Source organism: Lactuca virosa, chromosome 2 (genome assembly GCF_052849685.1).
Source record: "Lactuca virosa cultivar CGN04683 chromosome 2, Lactuca_virosa_CGN04683_v6, whole genome shotgun sequence".
NCBI lineage: Eukaryota > Viridiplantae > Streptophyta > Magnoliopsida > Asterales > Asteraceae > Lactuca > Lactuca virosa.
The window spans coordinates 250,419,512-250,436,168 of NC_136427.1; the positions used below are offsets into that span (position 1 = coordinate 250,419,512).

A 16,657-nucleotide genomic window follows, 5' to 3' on the forward strand; every position below is an offset into this window, starting at 1 on the left:
TCACATATTAAATTTATATAAATTATATATGCATGTAAATTAATTAATAATTAATATTTTACATTGATTATAATGAAATGAACAACCAAATAAAAATCTAACATAATAAGTAAATAAGCAACATATTTGAAAAAAAAGAGGATTTAAACATTCTATATTGATTATATGCTATTGATTCATAAATAAAACGTGAATTATATATATATATATATATATATATATATATATATATATATATATATATATATATATATAGTGAGGTTGACAGGTTGACCGGTAAATCCAAACATGTAACTCAAGCCAACGTATGAAATAAATAGGTTGACGGGTTGACATGTCAAAAATCTCAACCCAAACCCATTAATTTTTGTATCGGGTTAAATGTTGGGTCGAGAACTAACACCCTTAGTTTTGATGAGGTACTTTTGTGGAATAATTAAATAACTTTTACGATTTGAGATGAAGAATGTCCTATTAAGTTGTTATTTTTTCGTTTTGCAATAAATAGTGAATTACTATATCATTAGCAATATTATTCTCTGTGTTGGCCAGTGCAAATGAAGTGTTTGGATGTCGTCGTTTTCACATTTTTTTCTTCAAAACATCGTTTCAAGGAGAAGGGACAAGAGAAGAGATATGGCGATTTTTAGAGACCAATGTGAGTGTTTGGATCCTTGAAAAGTATCTGATCTAGTGAATTTAAGAAATCCGTGTAAATCATGTTGGTTTTTAGTGGGCTTTGAAACCATGTGTGAAAAATAAGTTTCGCGGGATTGAAATTGTTTGTGCCCAAATCACTCTAGACAACCGGAAATTGATAACATGATCTAGATCAAAACCAATGCAAAAGGGGACATAAAATCATACACATTATTATAGTTAATGTGCGTATTTCATATTTACACAAACCCTATCTGCCTTTACTTTATTACTTCTACCATTCCATGTAGGTGAAAGTATTGCATAAATTTGTTAATTTTAAATCTCTACGGTTATGACCATTACTTCCATACCTAAAATTCATTTTATTTTACAAGTATGTCCCTTTAAAACATTATTACTCATTGTTCTCGACTACCAACAACCAGTTCATTTCAAACAATAACGCCACACAAGCACATACATGCAACAAGAACATATATGAACTTTCAATGATTTCAAATAATATTATACAAGCATTAGGAGGTATGGAGCATAGTCAAATGATGTTGGCATGGGGCTAAAAGAAGGAAGGCCATAATATTAATAATTACACACACATTCACTCTATTAAGCTTATGACCATTTTACCCCTTCCAAGTCATAAGTGCTCCTCCTTACATTATCAAAGATGCATAAGAAATAATCTCAGCCACTACATTATTTTACCAACCTTTCATCACCAATCCTGGGGCATACCATTAATAAGTAAATTTTCCTATTAAAAAAGCTACATATTGATATGGGAAAGGGCAATCTGGGTATTATGGTCATTTTGCTATCATGGAAGAACTTAAAGTCATCATTTTGTTCCCTCACTCACCCTTCTAAAGACATTTCATGTCACAAAAACTGATAGGCCATGCAACTGCCACCTAACCAAGAAAACCACTATATATACCACCCAAATCCCAAATTCCATTAACAAAAATCAAGAATGACACCAAGAGCAATTACCATTCTAACCTTGCTCTTCTTCACTACTTCAAGAGCTCAAGATCGACCCCTTCATGGGCTGGATCAAAACCCACTCATGGCTTTACCACCATCTGCTTATGAATTTTTCAACCCAATTCAAAACCCATGTCAAGAACAAGAATCTAACTGTTCACCTTTGCCTCTAGCAGCTACAGTTGAATCAAGCTTAGCAAATGAAAGCAGAGCAGAAAATGAGAAGCATAGGGGTAAATTTGGAAGTGCAAGCATTGCTGCCATAATTTCTAGTTTTGTATTTGTGGTTCTTCTCCTAGCTATGGGTGTCTACTATGTGGTAACACTGACCACTCGTCGAGCCAATTTGAGTAAAAAAAGTACAGTTATACCCTCAGCTCAATGTACCTAAGTTTTATGTTATTTTTCACCTGTTGTTCTACATTTCTTCCTCAGTTTATTCAGTGATTTATGCATGTAATTATGAATTTCACAGAATGAATAATACAGATAGAAAAAGTCAGTTATGATGACACTGACAGGAAGTATAACAGTTGGCCTCAATGGAACAACTAACTCATAATGAAATTGAAACATGAGGCATTTGGATATGAAAATATAACAATAACATCTCCATAATTTGGTTGTGTAACTTATTAATTCTACCAGCGACGTGAGCTAAGAGCCTGGATAGCTGGTCCAAAAATCCGATCCACTGATTTGTTCCAATAGTGTGCAAACTCGATTTTCTTGCTATGAATATGCTCTTTCATCTGAGATCAATATAAAAGTTTCAACCAATAAATGACAAAATCTAGCCAAAAATATGATTCTCAAACCCCCCACTTTCTTCTTAGATAAAGGCATGACATGGTAGGACAGTGTATTGGTTAATTGGTGGATTCTACAGGAGAAGGTCTGAGGAGAATTATGGGATTTTCATATTGAAAACTTTGTGGACCAAGGTGAGATAATTTTAAAGGGAGAATTCTCAAACTTCTGGCAACGATTCTTTGATGGTTCTCTCTATTGGAGTATCAGTTAATCAGAACTACAAAGAAAAGCCATAATTCATCTAAATTATACAAAGCACTCTACTTAATTTCGTAAAGATTAATAACCTAGATTGCAATGTAACCAAATCGTATCAAACCTACCGATTATGCAGAATCGCAATTCACAAACATAAAAACTAAAAATTGAAATAATTCCGACGAGAAACCATGTGAAATGACCTGAGATTTAGCAGGTTGATGCTGTGCGATCGTCCTGTAGATGTCTCTCCGTTGCTCAAAAATAACAGCTCCGGCGAATACACTTCCTAGGGCAGCGCCAAGTAGACGCTCCTACAATAACATCCACCAAACGAACCCTATAATTTCTGCGTGTGCCTAAAGACATAACAAATGTATATGAATGCACCTAGAAAGTAAAAGATTAAGAATCACCTGAGCAAGGATGCTGATCATTGTTTGTTTTGCCTCTGAAACAATCGAATCGATCCTCTGATGAAGGCGGATTGCACTGCGTCTTCCTCTCAATTAACAAAGAACCGCGTTTGGAATTGGGGGCAAATCGCGCTTTTGGTTTTCAGTAAAAATTAAAAGGAGTTTTACTTAACCCCCTCATATTTTGATTTATTTCAATTAGCTGCCACAAAACTTATCTATGTAATAATAAAACTCTATATAAAAAACGTTAATTTATTAGGCCAAAAAAACTGTCCTATAACTTATTTGACTTTCTCATATTTATTTGACCAAAAAACTCTCAAATACAGTTAAATCTTGGATTTCTTAGAGTTATAAAAAATGAATATAAGATAAGGTTATAATACAAAATGCCCATATTTTTAATATTATTACAAAATGATAATTCCTTTCACAAATTGTTTTGTCATAATATCACATTCCATGAATCTTTTTTTCGTGAAATGATGTTATTACTTGAACAAATAATTTCATTTTCACGAAATTGGGTAAAAATAAATATTAATGTAAACATAATTAGATACAATAAAATTGGTTAAAGTGTAATGCTCACAAATGTGAGATTACTTGTCCAATTAATCCCTTTGAATACAACTTTTTTTTATATATTTGAGCAAGCTCATGATTAATATTTACTTAAAGGGCCTTGTTGCAAAAAGCAAACTATTGTATACATGACGTCATCATACGGCGTCGTCTGTTTCACTTTCCCCCCTATACTACCCTTAAACCCCTTCCTGGATCTTAGAACTGTGTCCAGTGTGTGTGGATCCATTTCTACTCTGAGTTACTCAAGTCAACAATGGCGAATCAACTAGTCATCGTCTTCTTTCTCTCCACATTCCTCATCTTAGCTCACTTCACCTCACTTTCTCAATCTAAACAAACTAACCCCAGTGCAGGCGCCCTCGACGACGATGACGAAGACCTTAGCTTTCTTGAAGAACCAGAAGATGGAACCACATCGACAGACCCCCTTATCGACCCGGATCTTCCCGATTTTGACGAATTCTCCGGAGACGAAGACGATTTCGAAAACTACAACTACGAAGACGACGATTTTGAAGTACCCTCGCACGATTACAAGGACGAAGACGACTTCTCCGAGTCGATTGATGATAAGGACGTTGTTGTTTTGACCGAAAGCAACTTTACTGACTTTGTGGAGAGTAACCGTTTTGTGATGGTGGAGTTTTACGCTCCTTGGTGTGGTCATTGTAAAGCTCTCGCGCCAGAGTACGCCGCTGCAGCCACGGAGCTGAAAGGACAGCCGGTGGTGCTTGCTAAGGTTGATGCACAAGAGGAGAATGACCTAGCTGAGACTTATGAGGTGCAAGGATTTCCTACTGTTCTCTTTTTTGTTGATGGTGTTCACAAGCCTTACCTTGGCCAACGAACCAAGTAAGTCTCTCCTTCTCCACCTCAGTGTTTGAATCATGATTTTATGTGTTGAAATTATGGGATCAATGAAGTTAATTTGCTTTTCTGGTGTTTTGCATTGCAGAGATGCTATTGTAACTTGGATAAAGAAAAAGACAGGACCTGCTGTGTATAACATAACAACTGCAGAAGATGCAGAGAAAGTGCTTACATCAGAGGACAAAGTTGTTTTGGCTTACCTCAACTCTTTGGTGGTATATTACAGCAATACAGCTTATATCTTGCGCCATTTACAGTTTTCTTGTAAATATTACAGACAACTGCCATCTTTGAGCCCTCGAATGAAAGTCATTTTCTTTATGAATTGTTCTGTTTACAGGGTCCTGAAAGCGATGAACTTGCTGAAGCTTCAAAGCTTGATGATGATGTTAACTTTTATCAAACTGTAGATCCTAATGTGGCCAAGCTTTTCCACATCAATCCTGATGTCAAACGCCCAGCTTTGGTCTTGTTAAAGAAGGATGCTGAGAAAGTCACCCATCATGGTCAGTTTCTTCACCTATTTCTGCAATTAGCATCACCTTCATGTTCATGGTGTGATGATGGAACTAGTCTTTATCCCTTTTTTGTGTTCATTCGTTCAATTTCATACAGATGGTCTGTTTGACAAGTCTGCCATTAAGGAGTTTGTTTTTGCAAACAAACTTCCCCTGGTGACAACTTTTTCAAGAGAAAGTGCAACTTTGATTTTTGAAAGCCCAATAAAGAAACAGGTGTTGCTATTTGCAACTTCAAATGGTTCAACTAAGGTTTTCCCAACATTTGTGGATGCTGCAAAGTTATTTAAGGGGAAGGTATATGAAATTAGTAGTTTTGTAAATGTCAAAATAATACCCAAATAACAGATTCAAATATTCAATAATTCCACATTTTTTATTTGTTATCAAGCAGCTTATCTTTGTATATATTGAATTGGACAATGAAGATGTTGGTAAGCCTGTTGTAGATTATTTTGGCATCACAGGAGATGCTCCACAAGTAGGGCACTTCTCCATTATCCATCTTTTCTTTTCTTTTTTTTCTTTTTCTTTTCTAACTTTTTGCAAAATAAAATACAAATAACAAGTATGTACTGGATATCTTAACCAGGTCATCGGATATACCGGAAATGATGATGGGAAGAAATTTGTGTTTGACCAAGATTTGACCTTTGAAAACCTTAAGGTATTAAAATTAACAATGTAAGAATCCAATTGGGTGTTTCTTGATGTCTTAATGTCCTTTTTATATCAAATTGCCAGGCTTTTGGGGAGGGCTTTTTGGATGAAAAGCTTAAAGCTTTCTATAAATCGGATCCAATTCCGGAGAATGTAAGTTCTTATCTTTGAGATTTTGATTTCTACATATTTATTCTTAAGAGTGAGTTATAACTTTTTCTTTGGGTGATTGTTAGAATGATGGTGATGTGAAGATAGTAGTTGGGAATAACTTCGATGATATTGTCTTGGATGAGTCAAAAGACGTTCTACTAGAGGTAAGATGGAATCCAGGAAGGAATGGAATGGTCTATTCCATCATGGAATGGAATCAGAAATTACAATATAACCCATTTTTATCTATATGTAGATTTATGCACCATGGTGTGGGCATTGTCAAGCTCTAGAACCAACTTACAACAAACTTGCTAAACATTTACATGATATCGATTCTTTAGTAATAGCAAAGATGGATGGAACTACAAATGAACATCCAAAGGCAAAGGTACATTTTTTTTTAATTATTTGGATCTTGAAGGTTTTAATCAAGTCCAAACATGATTTCTGATTTTGGATTTTGGATTTTTGAAGGCTGATGGGTACCCAACAATTCTATTCTATCCAGCAGGAAACAAAACCTTTGATCCTGTAAGTGATATTTTGGGAGAGAAATTATTATGCTTCTTATACTTTGATGATTTGATAATATGTGATTAATAAATTACAAAAATGAATGGCAGATAACTGTAGATGTTGATAGAACAGTAGTGGCGTTGTACAAGTTCATGAAGAAACATGCTTCTGTACCTTTTAATCTCCAGAAACCTACTTACAATGATGCTAAAGAAAGCAGTGAAGTTGACCAGAAAGATGAACTCAGATGATAATTTGTAGGTATGAAGACTGAAGAGTTGGTAAAGTATCAAATTTTTAATGTGTGGAAGATAGAATATGAAAGGTAAGATTTTTACTGGATTCAGGAGAGCGTATACTATTATACTTAACACCTGTATACGAATGTTGTATTGCTAATTGATATAATAAGTATCAAGTATTTGTGTTTTTTTGAGGTTAAATATGCACTTACCAAGGAAAGTAGATTGTTGACATGTGTGGGACCAAATAAGCTCAAAATTTAGGCCTCAAATGGCTTGCTTTTTTGGTACAAATCTGTCTTAAGAACTATTGACGTAAAGCATCTCGATGACTTGACATGCTCATATCAACATTGTGATCACCATGTCACAAAAATCGACATTCATAATACGTACTTGACAAAATTAAATGATTATTACTGGTCAGTGCGATATTCGATAATATATTGATGTGACGTGTAACATATAAAACAAAAGTTTATGGTACTAACGGAAAATAAAACAAAAGGTCAGATACAATATGCCAAAACCATCAAATTTAATTTAAGAGTATGCATATATGATATGTTTTTTCCCCTTTTTATGGGGTATTATTTTATTTGGCAACTTTATATTTTTTTCCAAAGGGAAAATGTGATTTTATGGATGATGAACTACCATGTTTGTACTATTTAATTATTTTTCTATTTTTTTTATGTAAATTGTTTATTATTAAATTCATATTTGTTGTTGAATAAATGTCATTTTCAACATGATGTTACCGTTAAACTCATTTTTTTAGAAACTTTATTAGAATTAGCATTCAAAATAAAGGGAAAACTATAATAAAGTCCCTACATATAGGCTTCATAACCGATTTAGTCCCTATATATTTTTTTATTCAATTAAGTCCCAAATACCGGTAATCGTATTCAATTTAACCATTTGACCCGGTCAACAGGTCATCTAACTTTCAAAAATTACACTTTTGGCCCAGGTTTCAAATTTTATTACAAATTCAGTCCAAAATTTACACTTTTGGCCTAGATTTTAAATTTTGTTACAAATTTGGTCCAAACTTTACCCTTTTTGCCCAAATTTTAGAATTTTATTATGAATGCATCCTAAATTTAGTTTTTTTTACAACTTTTTTTCTCAAATAATTGTTTTTAATATGTTTTTTCTTTATAAAATCATATTTATACAAAAAAAAAACGTATTTTCACATAAAAATCTTATAATTTTTATATAAAATGTTTTTTGTATATGAAATATCTAGTTATAAAAATAGGTATTTATTAAGTATATAAATATATACAAATCCGTTTTTATAAAAAAAATGTATACAAAAACGTATTTTACAAAAAAAATGTATACAAACACGTATTATATAAAAACGGATTTGTATACATTTTTTTTGTAAAATACGTTTTTGTATACATTTTTTTTATAAAAACGGATTTGTATAAAATGATATTTATACAAAAAAAAACGTATTTTCACATAAAAATCTTATATTTTCTATATAAAAAGTTTTTTGTATATGAAATATCTAGTTATAAAAATAGGTATTTATTAAGTATATAAATATATACAAATCCGTTTTTTATAAAAAAAATGTATACAAAAACGTATTATACAAAAAAATATATACAAACACGTATTATATAAAAACGGATTTGTATACATTTTTTTTTTTTGTAAAATACGTTTTTGTATACATTTTTTATAAAAACAGATTTGTATATATTTATATACTTAATAAATACATATTTTTATAACTAGATATTTCATAAACAAAAAACTTTTTAAAAAAAAGGTTTTATATAGAAAATATAAGATTTTTATGTGAAAATATGTTTTTTTTATAAACATGATTTTATAAAGAAAAAACATATTAGAAACAATTTTTTGAGAAAGAAATTTGTAAAAAAAACTAAAGTTAGGATGAATTCATAATAAAATTCTAAAATTTGGGCAAAAAGGGTAAAGTTTGGACCAAATTTGTAACAAAGTTTAAAATATGGGCTAGAAGTGTAAATTATGGACCGAATTTGTAATAAAATTTGAAATCTGGGCCAAAAATGTAATTTTTGAAAGTTTGATGACCTGTTGATCGGGTCAAAGGGTTAAATTGAATACGATTACCGGTATTTGAGACTTAATTGAATAAAAAAATATATAGGGACTAAATCGATTATGAGGCCAATATGTAGGGACTTTATTGTAGTTTTCCCCAAAATAAAAGAGATTACATGGAGGGAATAGCAAGTTTGGGATCTTGTAACCAAGCCCCTTTCTTCTTGAATCGTGCAAAATCAGTGTGAATAGATCGGAGGTTTAAATCAATTTTGTTTTTGGGCGAAGTTGATTTTCAATTGGTTTAGTGGTAGAGATGGGTAATTGACATCGCAGATGGTGGTGACTGAAGGCAGTGGTTTGTGCTTTTTGCTTGAGATGGGGGCGGGTTTTATAAAAGTTGACTTTTGTCTTTGCATATTTCATTAAAAGCATTATTGAGCTTTTAGAATTGCGTACTTATAACTGTAACATCCGGATTCCCATGTATCTTATTTTAAGTTTTTATCTTGAATTTTAGGGAGGGACTCGGCGAGTAGGCGCTCAGACTCGCCGAGTAGGATCGCGCATTTCTTGTCTGATTTAATGAAGGACTCGACGATTCGGTACGTGGACTCGGCGAGTCCGCGTTGTTAAGTGAAACCCTAAATCCCCGGGCCTGAGCCCTATTTAAAGGCCTTTATGGCCTCCATTTGCGGCCACTTCATCCCAGAGAAACCCTAGAGAGAGCAGTAGGAGAGTTGAGAGCAAGAAGAGGCTAATACATCACTTTGGTGTGGTTTTGCTAGAAGGAAGAAGGAAACACCCATCTAGAGCGTGAAAGGAGCTTGGATCTGGGCTAATCATCTTGAGAGTTCATCTCTGGAGATATAATCCTTTCTATTTCATGTTGATATGATAGATTTCATGATTTTAGGGTTTTTACCTCCATTTTATGTAAGATCTAGTGAGTATGAGGTCCCCTTTTGTGTTGATAGCATTAGATCTGGACCATGAGAGGTCCATAGAGTCACTATCCCTCAACTTTATGCAAGAAAATGAGAGATTGGGGACTAGGTTGCCATTTTTAGAGTTATTTCACCATTTATGGCTTGATGTGGGTTGCATGCACGTAAAGGTTGCACCTTTACGTGACATTTGAACATTTGAAGGGTAGATCTGATAGTTAGGGAAGCATATCTGATCTTAGAAGGTCATTTGAGTATGAACATGGAAGCAACTCGCCGAGTCCATAAGTGGACTCGACGAGTCGAGTCGGGGTTGCCCCGCGATTCGTGACAGGTGTAACCCGTCGAGTGGAAGGATGACTCGACGAGCCAAGAGAGACTGAAAGGATTCAGAGGACCCGCATGGACTCGCCGAGTCGCCTTTGTACACTCGACGGGTCGGGTCAAAGTTTGACCGTTGACTTTCGTTGACCTTAGGGTTCTGGTCAAGACTGATTCAAGAGAGTTCAGGGGAGGGTAGAATGGTCTTCTACCCAATCTTTAGGAATGAGACTTTGAGAGAATATTGATCAGGGATGTTATTTGAATAATAGGAGGAGGCTAAGTCGGGACGTTGAGCACGAGAGTTTATCCGACTTCATTGAGGTGAGTCTTCTCACTATACTGTACCTGGAAGGGTACCTATGTGTGACCGGAAGGTCTTGTATGCTATGATGTATGTGCTATATGCGGTTATGTGATATGTATGTGCTATGTATGTTATGTATGGTAAGGACCGGAAGGTCAGGTTGATATGGACCGGAAGGTTAGGAGGTTAAGGACCGGAAGGTCGACACGGGTAGGACCGGAAGGTCTACCAGGATTCGGGACTGAAGTCCCCTGAGACACATGGATCGGAAGATCCTACAGAGTTATGGCCTGGAAAGGCGTATGTGTGGTATGTGGTATTTTGGGGAACTCACTAAGCATTTATGCTTACAGTTGTTGTGTTATGTGTTTCAGGTACTAGCGAGGATTGCGGGAAGGCGCCGGCATGATCCGTACACACTTATAGAGTTTATGTTATTGAGATTCTGGGACATGTTTTGTTATGACACAGTGGATACATTATGTTTTTGTGATTATTGTGTGATTGAAAGTATGATTTAAAAATGAAAAATTGTTTTGAAAATTATGTCGTTACAAGTTGGTATCAGAGCCTTGGTTTGAGGGATTCGGGTGCATCTTCGGATGAATCTGAACTCAAACTGGGGAATTGAGAAACTTTTTCATAAAATAAACAATTTTTCTAAGAGAGTAAAAGATTTTGAGAAAGGCAGAAGGAAGCAGTGTGTACAATCAGCCAGCGCCTGAACGGTGATTTCCCAAAATACCCTTACATTATGTGTTATGAGATATGTTATGATATGATATGCATGATAGAGTTGGCTAGGTATTCATATTAGGACTAGAGTGGCCTGATTATGTGATGCCTTAGCCTAGGAAGGATTTTGCTGCTATGTGATGCTTGAGAGCGAGTAGGTAGCAGTGAGGAGCTGATGAGAGGTCTACCGAAGGGTAGCCTATGCCAGTGAGGTATAGAGTACTTGTGATATGGGATCCTAGGAGGAGGACTTGGGGTGAACATTGATGCGGTGTGGACGGAAGTATAGGGCCCGTACTACTGAAGACACCGGATCAGTGCACAGTCCAAGTAAGAATCCTTAGGGTACTAAGGAACAAGTAGGGTTCAGTTATCGAGTGCGAGTATGCTCGAGCGAGTTTCTGATATTACTATGTTGTATTTCAGAGACATCATGGTTGGGACACGCCACAGACCTGAGGCGAGCGGCATGAGTGACGAGGAGCTTCGTTAGATGATCCACGATGAGGTGGCTGCGGCGATTCGAGCCGAGATTCCGGAGATGTTTGGGTCTATCAAGACCACATTGATTGAGACTTTTGATGAGCGGTACGCAGCGGTGACTGAGGCTGCGGCTGCTGCAGCTACTGCAGCAGTAGCGGCTGCCAGGCCTCAGGGAGGTGACTCGTTGTTGCTTCGAGAGTTCAGCAACACGAAGCCACCAGAGTTTGACGGGACGCAGGATCCGATCGCTGCGATGAGATGGATTTCTGATATTGAGGGATGCTTCTGCATGTGTTCATGTCCGGAGCATCTGAGGGTACGGTTCGCGCTGAACCAGCTTCGCCTGGGGGCGAAGGACTGGTGGAAGTTCGTGACGGCGAGCTTCACTCTTGCAGAGATTTCAGCGGTAACCTGGGAGAGGTTCACCACCATGTTCAGAGACGAGTATGTTCCCCCAGTGGAGAGGGAACGGTTGGTTCAGGAGTTCTTGACCCTCAAGCAGGGTACTGATTCTGTTACTATGGTTACCAGGAAGTTTCATGAGAGGGCGATGTTCTGCCCTGAGCAGGTGTCTACCGAGCAGGCACGTATGAGCCGGTATTTGGGCGTTTTGAGGAGGGATATTCAGGAGTTCGTGTCGAACTCGACTTACCGGACATTTGCTGAGCTCCAGGCAAATGCCCGGAAGAGGGAGATTGAGTTGGAGACTCGGGCCAGGGAGGAGGCCAAGTCTCAGAGGATAGATCGGCGACCGGCACAGTCTCAGCCGGCAGCCAAGCGGGCCAAGTCCGCTGATACGAGATCTGGAGGCCAGAAGGGCCGCACTTGTCGGAAGTGCGGCAAGGGACATGATGGGGTCTGTCGATCGGGTGCTTGCTACAAATGTGGCAAGGAGGGGCATATCGCCAAGGATTGCCCCAAGGGATTTATGGTTTGCTTTCATTGCAACCAGACTGGCCATCGGAAGGCCGAGTGCCCACAGCTACATCAGGGATCAGCACAGGGATCTATACCTGCTGCTAGGACTACCGAGATTCGGCCAGCGAAGGCCGAGGCACCGAAGGCTCGTGGGAGAGCTTTCCAGTTGACCGCGGAGGAGGTCCGTGCAGCGCCCGATGTTGTGGCTGGTATGTATTCTTTATTTATTTATGCTGAGTTGAGATATTGTGCTTATATTATGATATGCGTAGGTACTTTTCTTGTGAGTTATGTACCTGCCTTAGTGTTATTTGACTCGGGTGCGAGTCGATCATTTGTGTCGATAGCGTTTAGTCGGCACATCAGTAGCCGACGAGAGGCGTTGAGTCGACCTCTACGAGTTTCCATAGCTGACGAGCGAGCGGTGTATGCTACAGATGTGATTCGAGGATGTGTACTCGAGATCTTCGGTGTTGAGTTCCTGATAGATCTAGTCCCGATTGCAATGGGGGACGTATGTGTTATAGTGGGCATGGATTAGTTGAGCCGATTTGGGGCTGTCATAGACTGCGAGCGACAGTTGGTGACGATACGAGACCCTAGTGGGGGAGTATTTACGGTGTACGGCGAGGGTACCCGATATGGGTCGGCGTTTTGTTCAGCCGCCAGAGCGAGACAGAGTTTGCAGCAGGGCTGCAGCGGGTTTGTAGCCTATGTGATGGACACACGAGAGGCCGCTGGGAGGCCAAGTTCGATGGACGACGTTCCGATAGTGCGTGAGTTCCCGAATGTTTTTCCCGAGGAGTTGTCGGGTGTGCCTCCCGAGAGGCAGGTAGAGTTCCGCATCGATTTGGTTCCAGGGGCAGCGCCTATCGCCAAGGCGCCTTATCGCCTTGCGCCGCCAGAGATGCAGGAGTTATCCTCGCAGCTTCAGGAGCTGCTGCGGAAGGGGTTTATTAGACCGAGTAGTTCCCCTTGGGGAGCACCGATCCTTTTTGTCAAGAAAAAGGATGGTTCACACCGGATGTGTATTGATTACCGGGAGTTGAACAAATTGACGGTCAAGAACCGTTACCCATTACCGAGGATCGACGATTTGTTCGATCAGTTGCAGGGAGCGTCTTGGTTCTCCAAGATTGATCTGAGGTCTGGATATCATCAGATGAGAGTGCGTGATGAGGATATCCAGAAGACGGCGTTCATGACACGTTATGGGCATTACGAGTTCGTGGTGATGCCTTTCGGGCTCACCAATGCACCAGCAGCGTTCATGGATCTCATGAACAGGGTGTGCAGACCGATGTTGGATCGTTCAGTGATAGTGTTCATCAACGATATTCTGGTGTATTCGAGGTCTAGAGAGCAGCATGAGGAGCATTTGAGGGAGATCCTCGGGGTTTTGAGATCGGAGAGGCTGTACGCCAAATTCTCCAAGTGTGAGTTCTGGTTACGGGAGGTCCAGTTCTTGGGGCATCTCGTCAACCAGAATGGGATTTTGGTCGATCCGGCCAAGATTCAGGCGGTTATGAGGTGGGAGGTGCCAAGATCACCCACCGAGATCAAGAGCTTTCTAGGATTGGCCGGCTACTATAGGAGATTTATCAGAGCTTTCTCCAAGATCGCCGTGCCTCTCACCAGATTGACCCGGAAGGGTGTTGCTTTTTCATGGGGTCCGGAGCAGCAGACCTCGTTTGAGACACTTCGCCAGAAGTTATGCGAAGCCCCTGTGTTAGCCCTCCCGGAAGGGATGGAGGACTTTGTGGTGTATTGTGACGCATCGATATTAGGGTTGGGTGCGGTGCTTATACAGAGGGGGCATGTGATAGCGTATGCATCGAGGCAGCTGAAGCCTCATGAGACGAGGTATCCCACCCACGATCTGGAGTTGGGGGCAGTGGTGTTCGCCCTCAAGATCTGGCGCCATTATCTGTATGGGGTTCGGTGTACCATATACACGGACCATAAGAGTTTGAAGTATCTGATGGATCAGCCCAACCTGAATATGCGCCAGAGGAGATGGTTGGACGTGGTAAAGGATTACGATTGTGAGATCATGTACCACCCGTGCAAAGCTAATGTTGTAGCTGATGCGCTGAGTCGTAGGGCGGAGAGTGCCCCGATTCGAGACACTTGTATGCGATTGACAGTGATGACTCCGGTGTTGGACACCATTCGGGAGGCCCGGGCAAAGGCCGTGAGACCGGAGAACCGCAAGAGAGAGCGGGTGATTGGGCAGGTGCCTGAGTTTGTTACCGATAGTCGTGGGCTTATGACCTTTCAGGGTCGAATTTGGGTGTCGTATGCAGGCGGGACGCGTACCACTTTGATAAGGAGGCACACCGATCGAGGTTCTCGATCCATCCCGGGGCCACTAAGATGTATTTGGACCTGAAGAAGGACTATTGGTGGCCCTGTATGAAGAGGGATGTAGCATGGTTTGTTGAGAGGTGCTTGACCTGTCGCAGGGTTAAGGCCGAGCACCAGCGTCCGCATGGCAAGTTGCAGCCACTTGAGGTTCCCCAATGGAAGTGGGAACAGATTTCCATGGATTTCATCACCAAATTGCCGAGGACCGCGAGGGGTGTCGATGCAATTTGGGTGATCGTTGACCGGCTGACGAAGAGCGCGTATTTTCTTGCTATCAGTGAGAGCTCTTCTGCTGAGAGGTTGGCAGAGTTGTATGTGAGGGAGGTGGTATCGCGACATGGAGTGCCGATCTCGATTGTGTCAGACCGAGATGTACGTTTCACTTCCAGGTTCTAGAAGAAGTTCCACGAGGAGTTGGGTACGAGGTTGCATTTCAGTACCGCCTACCACCCCCAGACGGACGGACAGAGTGAGCGGACGATTCAGACGCTCGAGGACATGCTCTGAGCATGTGTGTTGGACTTCGGAGGAAGTTGGGAGACGTATCTGCCGTTGGCTGAGTTTTCCTACAACAACATCCACCACTCGAGTATTGGCATGCCTCCCTTCGAGTTGTTGTATGGGAGGAGGTGTCGGACTCCCATTTGCTGGGAGAGGTAGGGCAGCGTGTGATGGGTAGCACTGAGATAGTGCTTCAGACGACAGAGCAGATACAGCAGGTTAGACAGAGGTTATTGACAGCTCAGAGTCGTCAGAAGAGTTATGCGGATAGGCGACGATCCGAGCTTGAGTTCCAGGTGGGAGATGTCGTACTCCTGAAAGTGTCTCCTTGGAAAGGAGTAATCGATTCAGGAGAAGGGGCAAGCTGGGGTCCCGATACATCGGTCCGTTCAGGGTGACCGCGAGGGTGGGCATGGTAGCATATCGGTTGGAGCTACCTGCGGAGTTGAGCCAGATTCATGATACCTTCCACGTGTCTCAGTTAAGGAAGTGTATAGCCGACGAGTCGGCGGTGGTGCCATTGGGAGATATTCAGGTGCATACGAGCCTGAATTATGTTGAGAGGCCGGTGGCGATTATGGATCGGAATATCAAGTTTCTGAGGAACAAGGAGGTGCCCCTGGTGCAGGTCCAGTGGCAACATCGGAGAGGGTCCGAGCTGACTTGGGAGCCGGAGTTGGAGATGCGGGAGCAGCATCCAGAGTTGTTTGCAGAGCAAAACTTCGAGGGCGAAGTCTGATTCTAGCGGGGGAGAATTGTAACATCCGGATTCCCAGGTATCTTATTTTAAGTTTTTATCTTGATTTTTAAGGAGGGACTCGGCGAGTAGGCGCTCAGACTCGCCGAGTAGGATCGCGCATTTCTTGTCTGATTTAATGAAGGACTCGACGAGTCGGTACGTGGACTCGGCGAGTCCGCGTTATTAAGTGAAACCCTAAATCCCCGGGCCTGAGCCCTATTTAAAGGCCTTTATGGCCTCCATTTGCGTCCACTTCATCCCAGAGAAACCCTAGAGAAAGCAGTAGGAGAGTTGAGAGCAAGAAGAGGCTAATACATCACTTTTGGTGTGGTTTTGCTAGAAGGAAGAAGGAAACACCCATCTAGAGCGTGAAGGGAGCTTGGATCTGGGCTAATCATCTTGAGAGTTCATCTCTGGAGGTATAATCCTTTCTATTTCATGTTGATATGATAGACTTCATGATTTTAGGGTTTTTACCTCCAATTTATGTAAGATCTAGTGAGTATGAGGTCCCCTTTTGTGTTGATAGCATTAGATCTGGACCATGAGAGGTCCATAGAGTCACTATCCCTCAGCTTTATGCAAGCAAATGAGAGATTGGGGACTAGGTTGCCATTTTTAGAGTTATTTCACCATTTATGGCTTGATGTG

General features: G+C 40.3%; 2 protein-coding genes across 2 annotated transcripts; one reads left to right on the forward strand and one right to left on the reverse strand.

Annotated features, from left to right (window-relative positions):
- Positions 1-2,097: 2,097 nt before the first annotated feature.
- Positions 2,098-3,205, reverse strand: LOC145160749 (zinc finger, C3HC4 type family protein). Its single transcript, XM_079080059.1, has 3 exons — positions 3,078-3,205; positions 2,865-2,975; positions 2,098-2,402 (listed from the first exon to the last, which is right to left on the reverse strand). The coding sequence occupies exons 1-3, from the start codon at positions 3,096-3,098 to the stop codon at positions 2,292-2,294; spliced, it is 243 nt and encodes an 80-aa protein (XP_078936185.1). The 5' UTR covers positions 3,099-3,205; the 3' UTR covers positions 2,098-2,291.
- A 643-nt stretch (positions 3,206-3,848) lies between these two features.
- On the forward strand, positions 3,849-6,831 carry LOC145160750 (protein disulfide isomerase-like 1-4). The gene is made up of 11 exons (XM_079080060.1): positions 3,849-4,520; positions 4,624-4,753; positions 4,879-5,044; positions 5,154-5,353; positions 5,451-5,537; positions 5,649-5,723; positions 5,801-5,869; positions 5,953-6,033; positions 6,126-6,260; positions 6,347-6,403; positions 6,496-6,831. The coding sequence occupies exons 1-11, from the start codon at positions 3,922-3,924 to the stop codon at positions 6,637-6,639; spliced, it is 1,743 nt and encodes a 580-aa protein (XP_078936186.1). The 5' UTR covers positions 3,849-3,921; the 3' UTR covers positions 6,640-6,831.
- The last annotated feature ends 9,826 nt before the right edge of the window (positions 6,832-16,657 follow it).